This window comes from Amblyomma americanum, chromosome 8 (assembly GCF_052857255.1).
Source record: "Amblyomma americanum isolate KBUSLIRL-KWMA chromosome 8, ASM5285725v1, whole genome shotgun sequence".
NCBI lineage: Eukaryota > Metazoa > Arthropoda > Arachnida > Ixodida > Ixodidae > Amblyomma > Amblyomma americanum.
Window position 1 is genome coordinate 29426064 of NC_135504.1, and position 27261 is coordinate 29453324.

The 27261-nt window shown below is 49.3% G+C and overlaps 1 protein-coding gene and 1 pseudogene across 2 annotated transcripts; both read left to right on the forward strand.

Moving 5' to 3' along the window:
• The first annotated feature begins 558 nt into the window (after positions 1–558).
• Positions 559–17444, forward strand: LOC144102261 (protein argonaute-2-like). Its single transcript, XM_077635565.1, has 5 exons — positions 559–671; positions 4926–5317; positions 10774–12807; positions 17037–17264; positions 17412–17444. The coding sequence occupies exons 1-5, from the start codon at positions 614–616 to the stop codon at positions 17442–17444; spliced, it is 2745 nt and encodes a 914-aa protein (XP_077491691.1). The 5' UTR covers positions 559–613.
• A 774-nt stretch (positions 17445–18218) lies between these two features.
• On the forward strand, positions 18219–20756 carry LOC144100180 (protein argonaute-2 pseudogene; annotated as a pseudogene). The gene is made up of 2 exons (XR_013307539.1): positions 18219–18563; positions 20639–20756. The product of XR_013307539.1 is annotated as a protein argonaute-2 pseudogene (transcript).
• The last annotated feature ends 6505 nt before the right edge of the window (positions 20757–27261 follow it).

Consider the following 27261-nt stretch of genomic DNA (forward strand, 5'->3'; position numbering starts at 1 on the left):
ATAAATAAAAGCCAGAAATGTTGACAAATCGCTACAGTTTTTTTATTTGCCGCATTCCGGTGGCTCAGTCATGTTGATCTCTGAGCTGAAACCACGGACTTGCACAAAATGGGAAATGAATGCTAACAGCGCTCGTAACTTTTTCTCACTTTGTACGTCCGTGACCATGGTATGCGCCTCTGTATTTTGCGAACTATACCCTCTCAGCAAAGTAGCTTCTAGGAATAATTGGTTTTCGAAGCGGAGTCACCCTCCACTTGTTGTCTTCGAATTCCACAGCGCGCGTGTTCGAGACGCGACGGGAACTTGCGCTCCCATAAGGAGCAGTGGTAAAGCGTTATCGTACGACAATTCCCTTTGGTTCCATATAGTTTTTTTTTCTTTATGCGTTCTTGGAGGCAGAAGCGCCGGCACGCGCGTGACGTCTCCAAGCGTAGCCAATGACGGCGGAACACGGGCAGCTCGTGGCGTCGAATATGAGCCAATCGCAGAGCGGAAAAGGCCACTATAAAGGAGAAACAGCGCAGCCATTTTGCCTTTCTCTAGGGGCTCGAGAGGCAGTCAAGACGTCCGTTCCGTTGATTGCCATTTGTGTTTGTGGCCTGCTATCTAAATGGGGAAAGGAAAGCGCAAAGACAAGACGAAAAACGACTCAGCTGCTGGACCTCCAGGTGCGTAGCGAATTTCCTTTCGGTTCTGTGGCCTCCGCCGCAGTCTCGTTTGGGTGCTCGATCCCTTTGTTCATCTGGCGTCACTTGCTGGTCGCTTTAGGCCTAACCTCGTGGGCTAGGATGATTGTGTTCTAAAGCATTAAATTTTTGCGAGAAAGCTCAACGAAATGCACGAGCTTCGTTATCCGTTTGTTCTCGCTATTATGCACCATCGTTTTTATGTGAGCGTGACTGACCGCGACTTGAGGGAAAAAAAAATACCTGGTTCGGTTGAGCCCAAGCGACCTCGGCAGCCTTCTAATCGCGTTAAGGTTGGTTCACGTGCAAGCGACTGAGCGAGCAGAGCGATAGAGCGGCGCGTTGCATCGAAGAATTTACACATTTATTGAACCTCTTCGCTCTGGCCGTTCGACGCGCCGCGACGTCTCGAAACGGCTTTGTGCGCCGCGGCTGCAGAAATCGCTGGCGTTTTCCCTTGTATGTGAAGTGGCCCTTGGACTGCGTACGTCGCTCGAACTTCGGGCTCGCGCGACCCTTTGCGCGTCTCCGTCCTTGTGCTTCGTACAGTGTCGCCATATGCAACGCCGGTATTGGGCGCGCTGCCCTCAGGCTGCGAAGAGCCTTGCTTTGTTCGAACAAAGCCCGCACGCTTAGTGAAATTGCAACGCCTTCAGCTTGCTCAAGCTCCAACCTGCGTTGTGGGCAATGCACTCTTTCGATATCATTAATATTAGTCTCTCTTGTTAGCACAAGCAACGTTTTGCATTAATGCTGCAGTCTCGGGAATACTTGATGTACGGTAGCATTGCTATACGATAGAATGTATGCGAAATGAACAAAATTACCAAATTCCAGGGATGCTACGAACGTCAGTGCTTACAGGTTATGTGAAGTACCTAACTGAAACGCATAACCCAATACAAAGGATCGCGTCGCTTCGGATCACGTCGTTTTTTTTTCTGAGAGGACCTATAAAAAAGGGGTCCAGCCGAGCCGCGCATTTGTGACCGGCGGCACGTTCCTGCCGTGAATGCCTTGCCGAACGTTCGCCTTGCGCACGCGCACTGTTCGTCTCGACGCTCCTCGAGCACGCGCTGCTGCACGCGTCGCCCGTGCGCCTGTGTTTTCCGGCCATGCTGCTGACCTGACACGGGGCGGGTGCTGTGGAACGCTCTTCCGCTTGGTCAGTGCCTTGATCCACGGCACGTTTCCGAGCGCTGCTGTCTCGTTTTAGCCCGTTCTTCTTGGTGCACAGCAATCCCTCTGCAGCTCCGCACAACAATCTCTTCAGCGCATTTACGATTCCTTTATGGTTTATTTGGGTTTAACGTCATAAAGCGACTTAGGCTATGAGGGACGCCGTAGTGAAGGGCTCCGGAAATTTTGACCACCTGGGGTTCTTTAACGTGCGCTGACATCGCACAGAACACAGGCCTCTGAATTTCGCCTCCATCGAAATTCGACCTCCGCGGCCGAGATTGAACCCGCGTCTTTCGGGCATCGTGTTTCAGCGTCCTTACTCTGTTTCCACCGCATTTTTGGCATGGGCTATCCGCATTACCCGCCGCGGTGGATAAGTAGTTAGTGCGCTCGGCTACTCTTCCGGGGAACCCGGGTTCGAATACGACCGCGGCGGCCACGTTTCGATGGAGGCGAAACGCAAAGGCGAGTGTTCTGCGCAATGTGAGTGCACGTTAAAGATCCCCAGGTGATCGAAATTATTCCGCAGCCCTCCACTACGGCACCTCTTTCTTCATTTCTTCTTTCACACCCTCCTTTATCCCTTCCTTTCCGGCGTGGTTCAGGTGTAAACCGAGATATGCGAGATTTTTACTTCGTCATTTTCTTTCCTCAAAAATCAATTTTTTATTTTCAGCAAATGTCTCTTTCTCCGGATTGTGATCCCTATTTATCGCGACAGCGTGTCTTTTGTTTCAAGGTTAGAGTGTGCAACCTATGGGGCTGACGGGTTTAATCAAGCCGGATTAACAGCTTGGCGTCCCGCTGTGTGGCGCGATGAGTGGCACGGTATTGCTGTTGTTGTTTCGACTGAGGGAATAATGAAAAGTTAACAGGCCCGCCCACTGGTTCCAGCTGATGCACAATCACTGCCACGTACAGATAATCGCTGCCGCGGGCAGACAGTAGGAGAGTTAAAAGAGATATGAGAGGAAAGTTGGGAAGAAAGGACGCGCGTCTCAACAGCCGCGTCATCTGAAGCGATGACGACGGTTTAGCAACAGGTACTCCCGGTGGCAAGCAGCCTTCGCCACATATGCGAGAGCCCCTGCATCATTGCTCATTAGGGCCAGGCAGCCACTTCATCGTCCCCTTCCCGTGAAGCGAAGGCTTTACTACTACCCTGCGTAGCTGCTTCGCTGTATACGAGAGTTTGACCTTGAACCGAGGAGAAACCACGTGACAGCTATGACGTCATTCAACCGCCACCGCCGCGTTCATTGTGATCATTGGCATTGGCGCTGACGATGTTCTGGACTGCGTCGATTTTGAGGAAAAAAAAGGAATTGGAGAAGTGAGTTTCCCGCCACCAGCATGTGCTGACATTCTTCGTGACAGCAAGCGTTATCCGCGGCAAGAAACGTGTATTCTTTACGGCCGATATATAAATGAAAAAAAAAATTGAAGGCCGATTGCGACAGACGGTAATCTGAAAGTTGAGCGCAGCTCTTCGCATGCCGCCTGCTACCGCTTGGCAGGTGTCGTGTTATGTTGCTAGCCACCCTCCGGAATCGTCCCGTAGCAGCTGCCTTCCGGCTGTCCATTCCTCTCGCGATGGCAGGTGGCGCTTCGCTCTGCTGCTCCCTGCCAACACGACACCTGTCACACTGAGTAACACGTCACCTGTCGGCTAGCATTTTACACCGGCTACGACGCGGAACTCAGGAACGGGCGAGCTGCGCTCTAAAATGAAAGAAATGAAAGAAGTCACTGCAGTTGAACACGAAGCGAAAAGCTTCACCACGTTTGGTAAAGGAGTCGTCCCATAGGCCGGAGAATAGCCTTGAACGACCTTCAGCCCAACCACTTTAGCCGTGCATGACCGTACGTGGTACAGATACGGGTCGAACTCTTGACCCCTGACCTTGACCCATGACCTTTAGTTGACATCTGATCTTTGGCCTTTGACATTGGGTGAGATTTGGGTTCACCTTTGAGCTTAAAAACATTCGATGGGGGTCTAAGCCCCAGTGATAGTGCGTCTAAGCCACCTGGGCGTGTGGGTATATGCTATAGAACGGCTGTCCATGCAGGCGCTGCCATGGACGAGCCTGAGACACTCATCAAGCGTCCTTGCTTTACGCTGTATTCCAGGGTTAGCCAAGTTAAATTGAAAATTGTTTTTTTTTCTTCTCAAATAGCGCACTATAGGGAAAGCTTGCGCGTGTGTCGCAAATTTATTGAATACGGCGGGGCTTATCGCTTCTTTGTTGCTGTGGGGGAGGGCTGATCCCGTTTGTGTGAAAATTAAGACCATGTGCGCCAGCTAGGGCCGAGCACTCAGTTCTTCAGTGCAAAGGGTTTACGACGCTGTTTGGGGTCGCTGCGGGTTTGGTCGGGTTTAGTCACGGTGCATGCCACTATCGGCTTGCACAGCTGTCTGAGTTGGGACGGCTGTTGCGACATATGCTCTCGACCACTCTATACTGCATTTTCGGTCACTGACCATGTCAAATATGTTAATTGCAGTCAGCTGCGCACTTTAACATGGTCAGTAAACCGAAGACTGATTCTGCTGACCTCTGTGCTGACCTGACCAGACGGCTTTCGATCAAACCATCGACTAAGTACTCTATACCAGCTGTCTTTTCCCGTTGAGCAGACGAGGGAAGGGACAAGAGGTGCTCGTTATGACATGACGGAAGCCAACAGTCACCGAAACCAAGAAACTTAGGGGATGCTTTCTTAAATAATTTGTGGTGTTCATCAGTGGAGGCTTAATAGGGCAATTACTTTTTAAATAGTCTCTTTGCGACTTTAAAGCACCATAAAGAAGCGAACCTTTTTAAAGATAATTCATTAGAAAGCAGAAGAAAAGCAACCACATGCCGCCGGTGGGATCCGAAACTCACGACCTCTGAATTTCGCGTCCGGTGCTCTACCAACGGAGCTCCGGCGACGGCTGTCCAGTCTTCTGCTTTCGGCAGTGTATATATGCGTGTCGTAACGATCGCTATGATCGCAAACGCAGCCGATATATAGAGCCGACGTTAAATATGCATTTTCGGCTCGCAGCGGTGCCTTCGGCCAGCGGTGGCAACCAAGCCACCCCTCCTGCTCCGTCGCCCGCCGGTCCCTCGCGGGTTTCGTTCGCGCAAGCACTCCAGCAGGGCGCCGCGGCCAGCACGCAGCCGCGCGCCGTCAGCGGCGGCCCGACCACGGCCGCGGAGCCCAGCGCTCAGCCCAGCGCCTCCCGTCCCAGCAACGGGGCCGCCGCCGCCTCGGGTTCCGCCAACGTAGCTGCCAGCAACCCCCGGCCTGCATCCGCAGCAGCCGCCGTGAGTGGCAGTCAGCCGGCAGCAGCTGCTCTACCACCGTCGCCACCATGCACGCCGCCCGTTGCGGAGACACAGCAAACCTCCGAAGCTGGCGACCAGGCCACTCCGGGTGACGATGTCAGGATCAAGGTGCGTACTGTTTCACGGAAAGGGCTTCATCTTGAGGCATGCCATGTAGCTCGTTTAACCTCGTTATAACGAAGCTGAAAGTTCGTTCCCGGCTTTTGCTTTGTTATATGCAGTGTTGAAGGAGCTCCCGAGGGGAATCGTAATTCCTTCGTTATATCCATTATATCGTTATAAACCATGCTGTGCAGCTAGTTATGCCAGCGGTCCAAATACAGTTGAACCTCTTTACAACGAAGTTGAAGGTTTCCGGCAATTACTTCGTTATACTGTAGCTTCGTCATAGTCCCTGTTGGCCGAGCTTCCACGTGCAATCATAATTTCTTCGTTATATTAGTTTCGTTATAAACCGCTTCGTTTATAAGTTTATAAGTTATAAGTTAGGTTATAAGTTATAAGTTTGCGACGTAACAACCGCATATAAATGAGTGGTTTGAATCCGACCGCGCTGCTTCATTTCGGTGGAGGCGAAGCGCAAAGGCACCCATGTGCGGTGCGATGTCAGTGTACATTAAAGCTCCCCAGGTGACTGAAATTATTCCGGAGCCCTCCACTACAGCACCTCTTTCTTCCTTTCCTCTTTCACGCCCTCCTTTTTCTCTTCCCTTATGGCGCGTTTCATGTGTCCGCCAATATGTGAGAAAGATACAGCAGCATTTCCTTTCCCTGAAAATCAATTTTCAATGTTCACAGTTTCTTCTGTGAGGTTCAGGGCCTCAGTCATGGCCTGGATAAAGGTTGGCTCAAGCAATTGGTGCGTCGTCAGGTTTAGCCTTTGGGTTCAGTACATATACGCCGGCGGCCGAGTGTTGTGTTGCCAGCGTATGAAATATTTGTTTATAAAGCGAAAGCTTTACTGGCCGCAGGTTGCGCAGTTTCGCATGATTCCTGGAGAGCCGTGCTGCGCATGCACGAGGAGCAGTGATGACACACGGCCCATTTTTCTCTCTCGCTCTCTACCCACTACTGCGCATGCGCCACTGGTAGCACCGAGCCACAAGTGTTCCGCCGCTGCGCACCGCCACGCCTTTCCTCAAAATCCAACTTTCAATTTTGTTTTCGCGTTCCTCTTTGCCTCCCTCCTTTATGCTTTCCTTGTCGGCGCGGTTAGAGGTTCCGCCGAGATATGCGAGATGATTACTGTGCCATTTCCTTCCCTCGAAAAGTAAACAAAACAAGTGAGCCGACGGCGTTCATAGTTCATTGGCGTTGACAACTTGGCAAAGACCGTTTTTTCACGAATCTAAAGGCGCACAACCGACTCTGTGGGTCAGTGGAGAGCTCAATATCGCTTTCGCTTTGTATATTCTGGATTAGCTGGGCTGATCCAACCCGCCGCGGTGGCTCAGTGGTTAGAGCGCTCGGCTACTGATCCGGAGATCCCGAGTTCGAACCCAACCGCGACGGCTGCGTTTTTATGGAGGCAACACGCTAAGGCTCCCGTGTGCTGTGCGATGTCAGTGCAGGTTAAAGGTACCCTGGTGTTATTAATTAATTGGTTTTGGGGGAAAGGAAATGGCGCAGTATCTGTCTCATATATCTTTGGACACCTGAACCACGCAGTAAGGGAAGGGACAAAGGAGGGAGTGAAAGAAGAAAGGAAGAAGAGGTGCCGTAGTGGAGGGCTCCGGAATAATTTCGACCACCTGGGGATCTTTAACGTGCATTGACATCGCACAGCACACGGGCGCCTTAGCGTTTTTCCTCCGCAAAAACGCAGCCGCCGCGGCCGGGTTCGAACCCGGGAACTCCGGATCAGTAGTCGAGCGCCCTAACCACTGAGCCACCGGGGCGGGTGTACCCTGGTGGTCGAGATTATTCCGGAGCGCTCGACTACATCACCTCTTTCTTCCTTGCTTCTTTCACTCCCTCCTTTATCTCTTCCATTACGGCGCGGTTCAGGTGTCCAACGATATGTGAGACATACTGCGCATTCTTTCCCCATCCACATTAATTTTATCCGGGGGTGGGGGGGAGGAAATGGCGCAGTACCTGTCTCACATATCGGTGGATATCCGTAATCCGTCATAAGGGAAGGGACAAAGGGGGGGTGAAAGAAGTGAAGTAGTGCCGTAGTGGAGGGCTACGGGACAATTTTGACCACCTGGGGATTTTTAACGTGTACTGGAAACGAACAGCAAACGGGCGCCTTAGCGTATTCTCTCTCCAAAGAACCGCAGCCGGTGCGGTCGGGTTCGAACCTGGGAAACTGGATCAGCAGCCGAGCGTTCTAACCAGTGAGCCATCGCGGTGAGTGTATTGTCTTTTTCAGTCACTCGTTAAATAAGCTTTTACTCCAAGCTAAATGAGCCATCGTCGAGTCGAAACATCCACTTTGGCAAACTGATGTTTCCTTGGGCCGTAGCTGTTTATTCTTATAAATTATGCTTCTGCACATTCTCTTTTCAAAGAAAGAGTCCCGTATGTTGCTCATCTTTCGCTGTTAATGAGCGGCTGGCGCGTCCTTCCGACCTCCACGAATGCCGAAATTTCCACGGTAGTTCCTTTTGCCGAGCTTCGCCGCCGGGCGCCGGTTTTGTTTCATGAGGATTAAATTTTTCTAATTTTGTCGCCCCAATCGCGACGAGTGTGTGAGTGAGTGAATAAACTTTAGTGCTGTAATAAAGGAGTCTTGCTGCTTGCTCGAAGATTGCCGATGTCTTCCAGGTTGAGCGTGGTTGGCGCTCCTAGTCCAAGGCACCACTGTACCTGGCCATCCGGCATGCGTGGCTCACTAGGTCTCTTAGGACCTTGAGCTGGCTGCTGGTTAGCCGGTTCCCACTGCTCCACACTTCGCTCTTTATTACCTCGGAAAGCTACATTGTGTATGCATTCCCGTGTGATATGATACAGCGTGGGGGTTGCCCCGCACCACGGACATGCATCCCTATACTGCTCCGGATACATCTTATGTAGAATGTGAAGGTTGTGGAAGGCTCCTGTTTGGAGTCTTCTCCAACATGTCGCTTCATGTTGTGTTAGCAGAGGATGTGGCGGGGGTATTTGCGTCTTCTGCCTTTGATGAGGTTGAGGATAGCAGCGTACGTGAGCTCTACCGTCATCTCCGGGCCGTCCGAGGCATTTGACGCACCAGTTCGGATAGTCAGCTCGCGAGCTAGCTTGTCCGCCTTCAGATTGCTTTCGATTCCGGCGTGTCCCGGCACCCAGTAGATCCTATGTTGATCTTTTCGTTGGTTCGCTGCGTTTTCAAGAGAATTCTTAGTGTTTTCTTGTTGATTCTTCCTACCATGTAGCGTCTGCACGCTTCTTGGGAATCTGTTGTGATTGTGAGAGATTTGTTGGTGCGATAAGCCTGGGCTGCCGCTAGAGCTACGGCTTTCTCCTCTGCTTTAATTATCGTCCCATCTCTCGTGGATGCGCCGCTGATGAGGCAAACCTCCTTTGTTGTGACAACCGATACCGTTTTCTTGATGTTTTGGCTACGAGTCCACGGGTACAGAGTGGCGTTAGTGTAGACTACCTGATCTTGTGTGGCTATCTTCGCCTCTACATATGCAGCTCTTGCCTGTCTTCTGGCTGCGTGTAGATTTGGATCCATATTCCTGGGTATAGGGCTAACCTGGTAGGTTCGACGTATTTCGTCTGGGATGTCTGCCGATCTATCCTCTATGTCGTGGACCCCCTTATAGTTCAACCTCCGTAGGAGCTCCCTCCCTGTTGCCGAGTTCCTTAGCCTTTGTATCTCTGACATGACTTGTGCCCTGCTTAACGTCGAACGTGTTTTGCAGCCCCAGTTCTGCCAGCTTGTCGTTCGAAGTGTTTCTGGGTAAGCCCAAAGCTGTCTTGTAGGCTCCTTTGATTAGGACCAGTGCCTGATTTTCTTCACTTTTCAGCATGCTGTGATATGGAAGTAAGTTATTCTGCTGATGACTAGGCTGTTCACCTGCTTCAGCGTGTCGCCTTCCTTCCACAGAAATAGGGAAGATTTCTGTGGGCGACATTGTACTGTGACGTCACCAGCTGCATGCCCCTCGATATTTTCTTGGAGTTTGCTCAAGAAAAAAAATAAGACCTCTGTCTATGGTCACTTCACACAAACAGTGGTCGGTCGCTTATGGTCTCCAGTTTATTCAGTCAATGCGCCGAGAGGTTCTGTGACAGTATGCATGACGACAAGCTTCTGTCTCGATGTCACACTTTAAGGGAAACCCAGTTTTAGTTTCGGCGTTCTTTGTTTTTGCTGTTTTAAAGGGCTTCTACTGAGGATTTTGAAAAACGGTTTCTGAGGCGCAGAGAAAGGACTTAAGAAATGTGATGCGTAGTGGAACATAATGCCACGTCTAAAAACATTCAAAACCGCCCACAGTTGAACTTTGAGTGGTTTATAATCCTTGCAAGAAATGGTTCTACAGCTCTTGCGCCACCATGGCCTTGGTTCCCTGAATAAATAAGTTAAGGCAGGGAAAAAACTAGTAATTACTGTCTCGATTTTGATGAACACACCGACCACGCAGTGCGGTTCCTTGATTTTGCAATCGTCCCGATGGTCCATGTCATATGTGCGCAAGATAGCACAGGGATCTGAAATATATTGTGAGGAAAGTACAGGGTCGGTCAAAAGTTCCCAGGCCACAGGGACTGTTTTTGAGCTTTATAATCAGGCAGACATGACACCCTCAAATACTCAAAATATCCATTGAGGGCGGAAGAGGCTTTTGTTCTCTGCGAACCTTGATAGCTTTATTCGCGTCTTAAATGCCATGATATACTGCTCAAAAGAAGCAAGCCCTGTGACCCGGAGACTTTTGACCAGCCGTGTATATAACCTAGCTCAACCACTATGTTCTCTCGTCATAAACACCTGAACCATATATTTCTACATTGAGCACAGAAGCCACAATCCCGAGCGAAGGTTGGCGAGCTCTTTTCAGCGACTTTTTCACGCACGCGCATTTCTACGCCTCGCGCTGCTGCGTTTTTTTTTTTCAGATTTGTCTGTCGGTTAGATTCAAAAGTAAGGCAGCTGCTATGGCCACTGCGAGTAATAAGCGTCTCTTCGGCGGTTCAGGAAGCCCCCCCCCCCCGACCCCATTCTACAGGGGTGAATTACCGAACTCGTCGGCAGCCGGCGGTGGGGCCGATTGGGTAGGGCTGGCTGAAGAGCGCCGACCTGTGAGCATGAAAAGAGTGATGAAAAGATATAGGAAGTCTCGAATACGCTGAAATTTAGATATTGACTGCAGATAGCTTCGCTTGCACGAAACATTTAAAACATTCTCACTGGAGCATATCAATGATCAAGCGCCGTACTTTAATGGGCTCGCTACAACGCACGGGGTGCAGGAGGCTTTTTTCATTAAGACTCACCGGAACCGGTCCTGCAGTGTAGTGTAGATCGAAGCCATTCGGTCAAAGTTATGTGACGCTCAACACACGAGACAGTGCGTGCATCCTTAATTGTTCATGCTCTGCTCTAATTGCCACCAATCACGGCGCAGGAGCTCGAGCGAACCCTGCCCTCTCACTTCCCGCGGCGGCCCGCCCACGGCCAGCTGGGCCGGACCATACAACTTCTTGCCAACCACTTCAGCATTGAGATACCGTCTGGCAGCGTCTACCACTATGACGTCGAGATCTCCTCTGAGACTGCCCAGGAGACCAAGGTTCCTGAGCAGAAAAAGTACCGATGTCTCAGCACGAAGATCAACAGGATTGTCATTGAGCTCCTAGTAAAGAAGTACCGGCAAGACCTGGCCAACTGCATCCCGGCTTTCGATGGCCGCAAGAACCTGTACACGCGCCGCCAGCTCAACTTCCGCGAGCGCACATTCACAGTCGACCTTGAGGAAGACCAAAGATCCCAGAAGTTTATAATCAAGATCCAGTACGCGGCCACAGTGAACCTGGACGCCTTGCATGGTGTCTTCCAAAAGCGCGTACAAACTGTGCCGCAGGAAGTCCTCCAGGCCATCGACATCGTCTTGAGGCACAGCCCCTCGATCAACCTTGCACCGGTTGGGCGCTCGTTCTTCAGACCGCCTGGACCCAACGAGCACAATGACCTCGGAGGAGGCCGGGAGGTGTGGTTTGGCTACTACACGAGTGTTCGACCCGCCCAATGGAAGCCCATGCTTAACGTCGACATGTCAGCAACAGCATTCTACGAGTCGCTTCCACTGGTCGACTTCATGTGCAGGTTCTTAAGCGACAGCCGTCGTGTGTTGACGCCCGCGGACTTCCGGTCATTGCGCGAGAACCAGTACGTGCGCCTGAATAGGGAGCTCAAGGGACTCCGTGTCAAAGTGACGCACCTTCCGTACCCGCGCAAGTACAAAGTGGTCAAGATCACGAGAGAACCTGCGAAGGAAATCTATTTTGAATCAGAAGGTAGTCAGATCTCCGTCGCAGACTACTTCCAGAGCCGCTACAGACGCTTGTCGTACCCAAACTTCCCTTGCGTGCAGAGTGGTAGCCTGACGCATCCGGTCTACATTCCTCTGGAGATGTGCGAGCTGGCCGAAGGCCAGCACTGTCGGAAGAAGCTCGACGAGAGTCAGACCGCCGAGATGATCAAGCGCACGGCCCAGCCGCCAGCCAAGCGTTTCCAGGAGATTCGTCAGTCTGTGCGCGACATGGTCAGCAGCTCGGACAAGTACCTACGAGAGTTCGGCGTCAAGATCAACACTGAACCCACTCAGGTTGTGGGCAGAGTGCTCGACCCGCCATCTCTGGTTTTTGAGAACAACACCATGTGCAAGCCGCGCGACGGTACGTGGGATCTCCGAGGGCAGCGCTTCTACGAGGCGATGTCCATGACAAAGTGGATTGTTCTCAACGTGAGCCGCATCGCGCACAAGGATTCCCTGGAAAACTTCGTCAGGATGCTGATCCGCATCGGCAAAGAACTGGGCATGCGCATTGCGCAGCCGCTTGCGGTCATCACGTTTGACACAAACCGCAAGCCCATGCGGACCGTTCTCACGGAGCAGCGCCAGCAGCACCCGCAGTTGGAGATGGTTGTGGCTGTGATAACAAAAGACACGAACTACGCTGAGATCAAGCAGGTGGCAGAGACTGAGCTGTCCCTGCGCACACAATGCATCTTGGACAACAACGTGGTCCAAAAGTGCAACGCAGCGCTCATCCAAAACCTGTGCCAGAAGATCAACGCCAAGATGGGCGGTATCAACAATAGTCTCCTGATGCAGGAGAAGCCGAAGCTGTTCCATAGGCCCGTGATCGTCATCGGAGCAGACGTGTCGCACCCATCGCCTGGAGACAAGGTCAGGCCATCCATCGCCGCGTGCGTCGGAAGCCTAGACCGTGTACCGTCCAAGTTTCACGCCACCATTCGGGTACAGATTGAAGACTCCGAGGCTAAGGCGCGTGTGGAAATCATCAGAGACCTGAAGGACATGATCAAAGAATTGCTACTGGCTTTCTACCGCGCCACCAGGCACAAGCCCGAGCGGATCGTCTTCTACAGGGACGGAGTGAGCGAGGGGCAGTTCTTGGAAGTCCGTAACCATGAGGTAAGCAACTGCACCTACTACAATACAGTCCCCACTAAACGCTCATCTTGTTAAGACAGTTTTTCCCGCATTCAATGTCACTAGTGTCATTGGATAACCTTTGTCTTTTGAGAAGGGGACTAGCTGTGCATATACGTAACGACACCGAATTGATCTCCACAGGGATATAATTTCAGGACATCCAAGATATTCATTTCTGGAGACATCTTCTCGGCGTTAGTTGACCTCAGCTTGATCGTTTCTCTTCAAAAAGTGGTAAACATCCAAGACTGAGGCCTCTGGCGCGGTTTTGTACGTATCCGCTCTGCCTCTCACCCTTCTTACACACGGGTGATTATAACTGCTGTGCAGTTGACCGTCCGTTGAACTGAACGACAGCTCGAGGTGTTATACCCGTGCCACACGGTCAAGTTTTATGTCATTAATTACTTAGTAAATCAATTTTTAACGCAATTGGCGCGGTGCCACGCACTCGTATTTAATGACATTAGACAGACTAACTGGCTTTTGCGACCTTCTGAGTTCGCCACTACTCATTCGCCCAAGCACTGTATACTCTTTTCCCCATTCCGCATACAGGAAAACATTTTTTTTTGTGTGAAGTTACTATCCAGAGGATAATGGTTTATTCAAAAAGAACACTATTTTAACCAGCAATTCATATGTACTGTTATCATTTGAGCTGACACACGAGTTCTACTTTTACACTATTGTCAAGCAAGAACAGTGGCCTATTCTACAAATTAATTTTTATATTATATCTGAATAGCATTGCTGGGATATTGGTCATTAACACAGTTTATATTCAGGGTTTTTTTACTGCCTTAAAAGGCGGTATCTTCACCGTGATTAAGTATTTATTTACTTATATAGAGATATTTTATGCCTCCGGAGAGGCATTGTGTAATGGGGGATACAGAAGGTAGTGAAAAATAGGTTAGAAATCCAAAAATCATAGTAAATGTACAGCAAAACACACAAAAAACAGGTGAGTTCAGATAAGATATCGCAATTCATAAAAAGGGATAAAAGTAAAAAAACAACTCTGCGTCAAGTAACAAAAACAGGGGAAATGCAGGAAGAGTTATACAAAAGCCAAAGAAAACATATAAGGTATAAATAAGCAAAGCTGTGCATCCACGGAACCAAAGAGGCAATAGTTGCAAGCTGCTGAAAACGAAGTTAAACGAATCCTGAGTATATAAATGACGTGCTAACCGTTATCAACGAAGTGTTTGGGTAGATGTTTGGAAAAGGTGCCATGATTACCCTGCAGGGCGATGCAGTCCGGAAGATCGTTCCAGAGACGAATGGCACGCGCCATAAATGCCATAAATGCCATACATGCCATAAATGCCATATATGCCATAAATGCGGCATAGCTGTAGTTATTATGTAATCAATGTTATAAGTAGGAGGGACGTTGTAGATGTGCTGGCGGTGAATCAGTGGCATGGACATATTTGTGAAAGATAGATAAAAGGGCAGTCTCGCGATGAATTTGCAAGGGATGCATGGAGCGAAAGTTTGATCTTCAGTTTGGTTGCACTGGACTGATAACTAATTTTGCGAAATGAGACGACAAGCCCGATTCTGGACAGCTTCCAACTTATTAGATATTTCTGATGAGGTGACCAGATGGATGAAGCGTACTGTAGCTGCGGTGCTACAAAAGTAATGTAGGCTTGTTTATGCACGTGAGGGGTAGTGCATTGCAGGTTACGGCGAAAGAAAACTAGTGACCGGGAAGCATTGGCGAAAGTGGTGGTTGCGTGTTCAGCCCTAAAAAGTTTGGTGAAATATGGACGCCTAGATGCTTATACTGCGTAATTCGAGCCAAAGTATCGTTATTATTGTGGTATGGAAAATTCGAAGTGACTGATTTTCGGCTAAAAGTAATTATCTTACACTTAGAAGTCATTAGACACGTTTTACACCAGTCTTTTAAGCAATCGAGGTCACTTTAAAGTTCAAGGTGGCCATTAGTAAATTTTATTGGCCAATAATTAATGCAGTCGTCAGCAAATATGTGTATCTAAGATGAGATTGTTGCTGGCAGGTCATTAATGTAAATTAAGAATAGTAATGGACCGAGGAGGCTTCCTTGCGCCACGCCCGATGTAACATCGGAAACAGGAAATTAATAATTGTTAACGGTGAACTGCTGGCGATTCGAAAGAAAACTACGGGCCCATGACAGAGTTAAATAATTTAATTTAAGTGCATAAAGCTTAGATATTTGTCGGCAATGTTCTACCCGATAAAATGCTTTGGCAAAGTCCAAAAAGGTGCAAGTGGGCAGTTTTCGTGCGAGTGTTTGTTGCCACTTTTGAAAACCGGTACAACATTTCCTATTTTCCAATCGGTGGAAACCTCACCTGTAGATACTGTCTGCTTAAAGATATGAAGGAAGATGATGCTGGAGACAGACATGGCATTTCTTTAGTATTTTGAATTGATTTCATCAACACCAGAAAAAGAGGGTACTTGGTTATTTATCAGGTGTACTAAGCCATACAGTGTAATGTCAACCGGTGCCATGTACGGGTAACCAAAATCAGGTACATACGAGATGTTAGGATTATCTTCTTGGGTGAAAATATATGCGAAAAACGAGTTAAATGCTTTAGGACATTCGGCATCGAAGTAGGGGGTGCTGTGAACGTCATGCATTGATATATCATTACTGACACTGTTCGGACGTATTGTCTTGAAGGACTTGCTTTTATTGTTCTTAAGTAGCGCAGTAAGGGCTTTTTGTCGTCACAAAGGCCAGGACAAAACAGCTTTAGGTTGGTTTTATATTTACCCACGCGCAGGGCGAACATTCGTGCTTTGTATTTTTGTACAACCATTTTTTTCTTATTTGTAATGCGTTGATGCTTTCATGTAAAGCAAGGGTTAGGTTTATGATTTGATAGCGTGATAAGCGGGACATGTTTGGCTACTCTTTCGGCGAGCTTGTCTCTAAATTGAACCCACGGTTATCTTCTTCTGACCTATATTGAAAAGTGGGTGTCAGAATATTATCAGAAAACATTCGAATTTCGTCATTTATTGGATTGTAATCTCCTCTGCTTAGTCGCGAATCTGTAATGTCAATAAATCTGCCAATAAATGATAATGTCGTTAAATCTGGACGTGTAGCGCCAGCTCCGAAAATAATGGCATAGGCAAACTTAAGGTTACAAATATCTGCGGTTATTTCTAGTGCGCGTGTGGCACGGGTAATAAAAGGAAGCGCCACCTGCTGTTGAGATCTCAGCTCAGTAGAGATACGCAGTTGGACCAGTCTACTGACCCGCTGAGTCGGCCAAGTCGGCGGCATTTCCGGCTGCCACATCTTGCTATCCTGGCTAATATAAGTACAACTAGAACTTCCATTATAGTCGGATACAACCCAAGAACCGAGCGGCTTTTTCCCCTGAATGGACTATCTTGCAGCCAATGGCGTAGACCAATTCTCATGAGCCTGCTTGGGTAACCACGTAGGGAGTTGTAGATGAAAGGGATTAGTCTCCCCCCTTACAGGGAAGACTATTGTCACTGTCACGGCGCTCACCGCATTGCCAGCCTTGAGGGTTCGTGATAATAAGCCGAAGCCATTGACTGGAAGGGGGTCCTTTTACGGAGAAAAGCGGCTTCATTCTTGAGTGTATCCAACTATATTCGGATTAGTGTAGCCAGAAAAAAAAATACCGCGAAGTGGCACAAGGAAAACAACGGCTGAGCTGTGAAGCCTGACGTTCCTGTACTGAATTTTCTTAGCTCTGTTTGCTTGTTCACTTTAGGCATACTCAAACACCATGCTTGCACAGAAATTTTAGTTCAGTGAAGTCAACTAGGTAGTCAATGCCCAGAGTTATGTACAAACCGATCACGTGATCCAGAATGTTGACCGCGTGAACTCAATTTAGCGGAGTATGCCGAATAACTGCAGCCGACTGTTATTCATTTCAGCGTCAGTTGGAAAAGCTGCACTTCCGTTGAACTGAACAATAGCTTAAACGGCTCGTTTAACCAGAGTACAACCGATAATAGCATTGCTAAAAAAACGCTGCTCTTCGCCGCACACTTTTTGTTAAACGACAATTGTATAAGGTACGACAGCAAAGCTCATGAACGTCCAAATTGTTTGGTTTACATTCTAAACTAGGTAGATATCGTGATGATTCGAATGGCCTTTCAGCCTTGACCGACATTTTTGTTTCGGCTCTCAAATCTCGCAGGTGAGCGCCATCCGGCTAGCGTGCAAGGAACTGTCTCCCAACGACACCTACGAGCCACCGCTGACGTTCATCGTGGTCCAGAAGCGGCATCACACGAGGTTCATGCCCGCCAACGACCGCGACGGCGTGGGCAAGTGTCGCAACGTCCCACCAGGCACGACCGTAGACTCGGTGGTCACGCACCCGCTGGACTTCGACTTCTTCCTCTGCAGCCACTTCGGCATCCAGGTAGGCGTCCTCTTCTCAGCCCTTGTTGCGATTGTCAGTGGGAACAAATGGTCGGCGGTGTTTTCGTTTATGAATTTGCGGAGGAAATAGTCCGGGCGCCGGCGTCGCCACAGTCGCGGCGCGTCTTTAGTGCGCTACAAATTCCAGGAGCGCCTGCGGTGTAGGCCTTCCATATCTTGAGGAAACGGAAGCATGGCCTTCAAGATCACCTACGCGCGAGACTGTGACGGAAGCTTTCCGCTTTAAGTTGAGGCCACCAGGAGCGCTGTGTGTGACTGTGACGTCATGTTCGACTTTCGGGAAGCGGTACGGAAGTTGCGCATGGGGGCCCTCTAGGGCCAGTGCAGAGTGATGCTGTCATGTGAATGTGGTCATTGGTTTTTATTCTCGAGGTGGCGTCTACTGGTACAATGAATGCATAAGGTTGGGTGAAAAGAGAAGCGCTTGATGTTTAGCTCGAACGTTAAAGCGGGAAGCGGCTTTGAAGTCTCACAAAACGGTCAAAATTGATTTTTTGTTTAAATAGTCGTGTCGTCTTGTATGCCTCGTTTTTTATGCTGTCCCGATGTCGGGACAGCGACATAGATGACGATGACCGACCAATGCACCGATGACAGCCAGCCAGGAAATAATAGCTATTCACTGTATTTAGTGGCGCGAGGGCATCTAAGGGCAGATAAAGCCAGAAACATGTTGTGCATGCCGCATTAGGAGCAGGGCAAGCGCATGTTGTGCTCATGGGCTCTGCTGGTTTTTGTATATTGCGTTTAAACACTGTCCTTTGCACGTAATGGCGCATTTAAACCGCAAACACCACGCCACATCACATCGCACCACAAGCAGGACCACACCGCACCACCACATACCATTACACGACGCGACACAACATGACACGGCCCTTGGAATTCTCGCATGTGAATAAATGTACCACTCGGCGCTCCCGCAGGGCACCAGCCGGCCGGCCCACTACTATATCATGTGGGATGACTCCAAGTTCAGCGCGGACGACCTGCAGAAGGTCAGCTTCTACCTGTGCCACACATACTCCCGGTGTGCAAGGAGCGTGAGCATCCCGGCCCCTGTGTACTACGCGCACCTGGCCGCCTTCCGCGCAAAACAGCACATCGCCAGCAAGCTGGAGACGTCTGGTGTTGTCAGGGAGCCGCCTGAGGGCGGCGGAGACGCAGTGTTGACCACTGCCCAATACGTGGAGGCCGTCAAGGTGCTGCAGGAACTGCAGGCCTCCATGTACTTCGTGTAATGGAGGAGGTTCTCCGCTGCCCCTGCATTCCGGTTACGGTGAGCCTGGAGGCGTACCACTGACGTCATACCCAACAGTTCTGAAAAAAGCCTCTTCCAAAGGGAAAGCGTTTAAGGGCCTTTGCAGGGAGGGTGTTACATGCGTTATAGGGAGGGTATTATGAGCGCATTGTTCCTCATATATTGTAAGATTCTACTACAACGATCAATATATCCCCAACCTCCCGCCTGCAGGCTTGCATTTTTTTGTTATTAACGTTTTTGCTACAGTCTAAAGCGTTCCTCATTGGTTTTCTATTACAGTCATAACTGCTCGATGCGAGTGATGGAAACAATGTAAAAGGAAGGTTTTTCCAGATATCGGAAGAATGGACCTTAAACATTTCTATACCAGTATCTTAGTTTCACAATTTTCAAAATATTTGTCCAATAATGTTGAAGATCTGCGCAACACGTAGAGGACAAGATATACGTTTCAAGCAGTGGAGATCTTCTCCCGTCCCTCTTGGCGTTGCACTGTCGTGTGTTCAAGGCGCAGGTGAAGCGGTATGCATGGGATGGACGATAAAGATCGCCGCTTCACGAATGCCGTATAGGAACATTTTTTTAATGCGTTTTGTTGTAATGAGAGACGACTTAACTGTCAAGTGCTGCTCCGCCCACAATCAGGGCCGCTGCTTCGAATCCCTCCACGAAGAAAAAAAAATTGTAGGTTGTAAATTCTTTTCGTGCTACCTAAAAAAGAAGTTTACCACCAGACGAAATTAAAAACTAGAGAATTTGATCCAAATTCTGTGACCGAAATTTAAGGTTGTTCAATTATGGTTCATTCTAAGCTACACATCACCTAGGCGCAACTGAACAGGGACATGAACACACAGCGCCTACCCTGTGTTGTTTGACTTTCACGTGCTTGTTTAATTGCGATTAGTTCATCTGTGCATCTTCTATGAGCGCACAACCAAAATTTTGCGTAAAATGTAAATGCGCCTAATATGCTTTTTTTGTTGGTCTAGACCTGACAAAATGGTATTGACCACTGTCCGGCGATATTTTCTTTTTTTTCTCGCTGCCTGGTCCCCGGCTTGCTATACTCATATATGCTGCTGTATATAGGGAAAGCAGAGAAGAACCTGAACTAAATTTAACTGGATTTGTTCTGCTTGACAGCATTTCGTAGCTGCACAAAAATGCAATCCAGCATAATAAACTGTAGCCTTCGCGACGTTCAACTACATAGCCGTCAGATAGTTGTCAAGCCCTGCGGGTGTCCCTTTGCGATAGAGAGAGGGGAAGCCCTTTAATTTAAACCATAGATTGTAGATGGCATTCTACACTCTAAACACAAATAAAAGCCTATATGGGAGTAAAAAAGAGAGTATGCTGCCCTAGCTATAGCGCACAGGACAGATTACTCTCCTTTCTTACTCCCTTTTTACTCCTTTCTGTTTACAGTATACTCTGCATGGGGAATCGACTTGGGGCGAGAAAGTCGCAATGAGAGAAGCGCGGAAAATGTTTCTATAGAAGAAAAAGAATTAAAAAAAGCATTAAATATGGTCAAGCCATAAATGGGCAGTTAATTTGGGCTGCGGAGCATGGACAAGTAACGCTACAAGATATTAAATGGTGAAGCGCAGTATATCCTACAAAGGGGCTGACAGTGTTCACTGCATGAATAGTGCATAATGGCGAGACTTCACAGCGGTGAGTTGTTTTCTATTTGCCTATTTAGACGACATTGTACTTTTCGAGTGGAAGCATGGATGTCGGAGGCCTTTCTGTGAGATCGCTGTATATGCCACTTGTCACTGTTTTTCAGCATTCTCTATAGATACCAGTGTGATGAACATAGAGATCAAAAGTCGTTCCTTGCGATCTAAAACAAACGCAAACAATCGGAAACAATGAAATAAGGTCATTATTTTCTTGCAAGAAATGCATGATCACTATGTTTCAGTTGTAGCTCCGCGAACATGTAATGAGCAGTTATTAATCGGTGTTGTTCGTTGTAAGAGGCTCGGGCTGCCTTTGATTCAAATTCGACGGAACAATTTCCAGGTTAGCGTAAGTCAGCCAAGCCGTCACTAATTGCACCTTTTCTTTTCTTGCAGGCCCCCTAGGCGAAGGATTTCTTTGGTTTTGTTGTTTCATGGGCTGTACGAAGAGTGCGGGCGCCAACGTTGTTGGTTGTTGTTTGTGTGCCTTGATATTTTTTAAGTTGCAATAAAAAAAATTGGCCAAAAAAGTTTACCGTTACATGAGGTTTCCTTTTCTTGCAGTCACTGGCGCTTGCATTGGTCATGCGTGTGCCGAAGTCCGTCTGTTCTACTACAACACATGCTAAAAAAGTGATAGGGGTTGGAGACGTAGTTAAACCGAGTAGACGTGCGAAAGCATGTGTTAAGCTTGGTTGGCTCATGGCTTTGCTTTCCTGGATGGGTTTTGCTTTGCTGTGATATTGGACTCAGGTTAAGCTCTGATCGAGGTTAAGCTGATCTGATCGGTTCGCGCCGCAGATGGAAGTTGATATAGACGACGATGTGCAATGCACAGCACGAGTGTGTGTGGCTTTTTGACCCGAGGCGTGATCGGCTGCGGAGATAGCACAGTGCTCTCGTTCAATGGCGAGCGAATCTGATCTGTTCGGGTCTCCGGGGGTTCATCGCCCAGTCGCAACAATTCTTACATTTTATTTCTTCATGCGCCAAGGTTCACACTCAAAGTCAAGCTCCGCGCAAACTCGGTCAGCTGATTAGACTTCGTGAACTAGCCCGATCTCAAGCAGCGCAGGCAATCGGGCCAATTTCGGGAATGACTGGTTTCACTCTGGTCATAAAAATTTGCCAGTATATTCCAAATATTGGGCCGATTAGTTGTGCTGCTAGGTGTCACTACTTCGCGCACCTTTGTGTGTGCACCGTGACACCGTTAGAGCTTGTGCGGGTAGTGGTCTCGGTCCCAAAAAAGATGCCCTTGACTCAATGTGGCAAGCTCAGCCGGTGACCAGCTACTAAGTGACAAGGGGGTTGGTCGTTTGGTGCCCGCCTTTCGCCGGTCGCAAGCCAGAGAATGTGTCGGAGCCAAAGGTTCACAAAACAAAACAAATTTTATATAGCAAAAAGACGATACAGGGGATTTCACAACCATTCGTACGAGCACATACAAAGTGATTTACAATTACAGTGCAACTCATGCAAAGTAACAATCGAGAGAGATCACAATTCAACAGAATCTTTGCATTAAAGTGCACTAACACAGAGAGAGACAAACAAAACACAATTTGTTCCCTGGGCACTGCGACAGTCGACGACCTGAGGAGCACGAAAGGGCCGATCCGCAGACTGGCGCACGTTGCCTCGCTGGCACGTGGCTGGTCGAGTGGTGTTCTCCCGGGCGTCGAGCGGGCGCGCATGTCAGAAGCTTAAACGGCGGCTCGGGCTAACAAACAGCGGTTAAAGCCCTGATTTGTAGGTGCGGTCCGCGTCAGTTCCTTCTTTGCCTCAAGGCAGGCGCGCACATACAAGCGGTAATAACTGCACAATATCCTTCACATTCTCGCGCCGGGCGCGCGACCCCCTTTGTCGAGCGCAGAAACCGCCTTCCAGAAAACTCTGGGCCCTTCTCGCGATGCGAACAGGCCGGCGCGAGAGCGAAGGAGATAGGATATCACTGTAGCGCGGTCAAGGTTACGCCTCGGCAATGAGTAGAAACTACTCGGACATTCATTCGGTCCACTCGCAGCCGCGCTGAGAGCTTTGTAGTATAGTTTTCTTTTTACGCTCCTACGTTGATGTGATAAGGGCAGATATGATAAATACGACTGAAAATTTGATAACGGTCGCTCAGACCGACGGCAGTCTCAGTTGAGTGTGCGCCGGATGTTCCCTTTCAGGATACTTGGCTACACGCCTCCAGACATAGCGCCTGCATGCATGCACAGTGTTCGGTTTCGGCACCGGCCTCGATCGGCGGCCCACGTTGTTCTTGAACCCTTTCCCTTCGAGCAAAGTGTGCAGTCTCATCTCTGCTTTGGCGGCAGAGTTGCCATGCCGGCACTCCGTATGCCAGCCCTGCTACGACGGCGCCGCTGCTAAGCGCAGCCACTGCGCACTGGACAAAGAGCCTTTCCAGGAGGAAGACATGGCGTGGACAACCATCAGCAGGGGCAACGTTCTCGGCCGAAAGGTACGCTGCTGGAACTCTGAGCACGGCTGCGATGCCGAGTGCGTGGCGTCCGCCATGTTGGAACACTTCGCCAACACCTTCCAGTTCCACATCGTGACCTGCCCCAGATGCAGCGAGATGGTCCTGCACCAGGACATTGCGGAACATCTGGAGCGCGACTGTGTACCAGCCCGCGCACGCGAACGAGACGATAACTTTGGCAACGTCGTCATGCAAGTAAAAGAAGCGTTAGGAAAAATACAGGAAGGAAATGCAGCCCGGCGCATGAAACTGGATTCATTCGAGCAGTTCCTGTGCCCTGCAGGCACTGCTCGCCAGTGCAGTGACAGACGCTCTAGAAAACATTATTTCGGTGCTTAAGACCCTTGCCGAGACGGCATTAGATGAACACAGGCGCGGATTCGCGTCGGAAATCCGGGACGCACTGGCTGGAAACGAGAGGGTCATGAAATAGGTAGTCAGGCAGGAGTGTGAGCGGACAGCGCTGGTTATGAAGGACACGGTCGTAGAAGCCTTGTGTGAAGATCGCACGCTGGGAGATGCCGGATCTTCAGCTTCGGCGGCGTCAGCTGGAAAACAGGCTACGTGAGTAGACAACGACGCCAAAGCTGTGGAACAGCTGGCCACCGCTTCCCTGAACATCGGTGGTGACTTCCTGGACAAGTCCGTTCCGTTAGAATGAACCATAGATGACTGGGATAAATTTCTCGCCCAAGCACGTTTCTCGTCATTCCGCACAAGCAGCGATGGCCAGTCTGCTACCACTATGGATACCTTATAGTTCCGTGCCTATGTTTTGACGGCCTCCGTGCTTGGCTTCGTGTTTACACACTCAAGGGCTTGGTCGACAAATTCCTGAATTGACCCATGGATAAGAAGGTTATGCTAGTTCTAATCGATCCCAACTACTGCACGAGACAATTAACTGTAAGGAGCGCAATTCGACGAGTCGGAAAATATGTCTTTCCAAAGTTGGGTAAGCAAGTTGTGTTTGCGGGATGCGCGGATCCTGTATACATCGGGGCATCGAGAAACACGGATTGTCCGGAAGCAGCAAGATCAGCCTTCGGCTGGAATTGGAACCGTAGCTTAGCGTTGTGTTGCAGTGGTTCTGTTCGGGACTTCTTACTCTGTTGATTCCCGATGTCTTGATTTGCTGTGCGGCGTAAGCATGTGCATCCGGATTTTGTTTTGTTTGACCCATTGATAACGTGTTTTAATTCTTGCATGTTAGCGGAAAAGTAAAAGTGTTATTTTCATTCTTGATTTTTTTCGTTTATTGTATCCTGCACATTGTGCGAGACAGCATGCGCTAATGCTGTTCCCTGCGCACAGGGACACCGTTATCCCACAGGAATCGGAGTGGCTCTAATCACATGAGATATGATGAGAACAAAGCGTAGGAGCGCTACATGGCCGTAGAACTGCTCTCTGTGCTCCCAAGAGGATCAGTGTTGCGCAGTAGTGGGCCACGTTGTTCTGTGAAAAGTGCAAGCGATGAGAAAAACACCAGGAGGAGCTCTTTCTCTGCGCAGTGATTGAAGAGGAAGCTTCTAAACCTTTGGCGCATCGTGAGCTAGGATGCGCAAATCTAAGCATGCTGTCTCAGCGCCATTTATTGGAACATACGTAACCGCTCTACTTGTTCTTTGCATCACGCCGAATCATCCGAAACATCATCCGAAAAAAGAACCGAATGATCCTCCTCTTATAATAGCACTGCGAGTTGGGCTGGTTGCAGACAGTGCAAAAAGAAATTTTTACAGTCACACTAAACGTGAAAGCAGTGAAAAGGGAGTAAGCCGTTTTCTGGCACACTCCCTTTAAGGGGCAGGGTACGCTCACCAAATCGTGGGGTAGATTTTTGTCACTAAAAATACCAACTACTAGCTGTTTGGAGCAGAAACAAATTGATTCTTTAAAAAACAAGCGAATTTCTAGCACTCACGAAGATTTTAACCGAGAAGTTTCAATCGCCTGTATTTGGAACCCTAAGTGCCTCCGCCGCTGCACTTGTATGCCACCTGCATTTGCCAACTGCATCAAGTTACAGTGCTTTGCAGTGAGAATATACTAGCGTTGCGAAGAGTATGCATTCCGTTAATTTAATGACCGAAGTCTGCTACGGAGCTTCGTCTAAATACCCTGCCCCTAAATGTGAGCGCTCTAGAGGACAGCTTACTCTGCTTTTACACCTACATAGGCTTAATCGTGTTTTTTTTATAGTGGGAGCTGTATATGGCACATCTTCGGGGTTATCGACCGGGGCGTATTTATGGGAGTAAATGGAGTAACTCGCCCTCACCCCAGCCCGGCTGGAACCCACTATCTGGACGAAAAAAAGTCCAAGAAATACGCGGTTTAAATGCGACCAGCATTTCCAAGAGTAACACATGAATCTGCCCGTGGTTACCGACTCGTATCTCTGTCCACGATAAGCCGCGCCTCGTTGTGACGTGAGCACTACGCCAACACGCTTTTTAGGCTGTCGTTTCATGTGGATTAGTGAAATATGGCGAGGGGTGGGTAGGCAGCACCAGGAATCAGAGGGGAGCTCTTAATTGCGGAAGAAAGAAAGCTGGGCGGTAGTGCGAGGATATGTGACATTGATGCTCCAGCTTGATCACAATGCGGACGAATCTTTAACGTGCACTGACATCGCACAGCACATGGGCACCTTTTCGGTTTTTCGTCCATCGAAACGCGGCCGGCGCGGTCGGGTCCGAACCCGGGTACTCCCGCTCATTGTATATAGTGGGTGCCGGCTCACTCTGGGAACCCTGGAAACGAGGCTGCCGATAAATTGGCCCGAGGTCTGATTTGCCGGGCTCAAGACAGTCTCGATCCAGGATTCTCGAGGGAGCGGGCGCACACCTTTGCGGAGCTCACGCAAATACGCCGTTTCGACCGTCAGACTTACTCTCCTCCCCACCCCTCTCTTACGCACTCCCAACAGATCCTCTTCAGACGCCTCCAGACCCGCTCTCTGTCATCCCCTCAGCTTTTATCCCACTATTGCGGCACATCCCCTGCATGCTCCTTATGTGGTGACCCCCACACCACACTCTTCCATATCCTTTTCGGCTGCCCTGCTGACCCTCCCCCGCGGGGACAGCACGCCATATCGATATGGGAGGACTGGGAGGTCCGGCTTATGTCTGCAGACCCGACATCGCAGCTTGCTGCGGTGACTCGGGCTGCCGACGTCATGTCCCGGCATGACCTACTTGATGCAGTGCGGGACCGCGCAGTGGCCCAGGGACCCAGCTGGGTCTAAAACTCACTTGCTGAATAAAGTTTTTCTGTCTTTCTGTCTGTATAGAAGAGCGCCTTAACCATTCAGCTACCACGGCGGGTCTGCTTACGTGGAGGAATGAGAAAGCATCGAACTTTTTCGAACGCGCGTATTTTCCAAGACGTGAGTACGTGATATGTTTATATTTCTTATTTTTATTTTCCTTTTTATTTTTTACTTTTCATTTATTTTATTTTGAATTATTTTTATTTTTGCTGTTTTTATTCTGGTTTATTTTTTACTTTATTTTACTTCCCTCGCCCAGGTGCTATGTCGACGCCCATACGTGTCTATCATGTCGTCGAAGTGCAATTAACTAATCACAATTATTCAACCAAATGTTTTCCACAGCAAGATCTTATCGCGGACTATCTAGCACAAACTTTTCCACATCCATTTTCACAGAACGACGTAATCGTGCGGATAATGTTTTGCTGACACGAAACACGCCACATAACCATCTAATGCTTTCGCATTAATAATAACAAGAACGCCGTGGCATACAAGATCCGCCCACCGCTACTCCCTCCGGGACTCCTGCGGGTGTCGTACGTATTCCTCGTCCGCCTGTCCACCGCGTTGGCTGCGTCGCCCCAGGCGCACAGTTCGAGTACGCTGCTTGGCGCCAGAGGAATAGCGCCCTAAGCCGGGAGACCAAGGCAGCCTCTCCGTCGGCCGTCTGGCCCTTCCAGAAGCACGACCCGCCATCCTGCGCAGGCCTGCCTGTGTGCAGAGAGGATTTGCCTGCTTCCAAGACACAGCCAGCAGCCGAAATCACGGAGCTTCTCAGTATCACTACCGTAAGAGAAAAGAGACGCTGACGTCTGATAACATCCACCTAGGGGACGTCGGGAAATATGAACTCCGTACTAGGCTTGGCTAGTGCTTGGCCGAAGTGAACGAGCCAGCTCCTTAAACACAGCTGCGCTTCGGTGCTCCCGAGAGGGCAGATGAAAATATCTCACTTGCACGTCTTTCAGTCCTTTTATAATTTATTCTGAGCAAAGGTATGGTTTTTTATGGGTGTTTTTAACGTGCTAAAGTAATTAAGGTTATGAGAGACGCCAGTGTGAAGGGCTGAGAAAATTTCGACCACCTGGGGTCCTTTAATGTGACCAAAGGTTTGGTACCAGCCGTGCATGGAAATTACCAGCGTATTGCCAGGTGCGTTGTCTCAAGAAGTCTAGTTCTTCCTACTGAATCCTCGTTTTCTCGGCCAGTATCCAGCCAAGAAAAATACGATGTTTCCTGTAC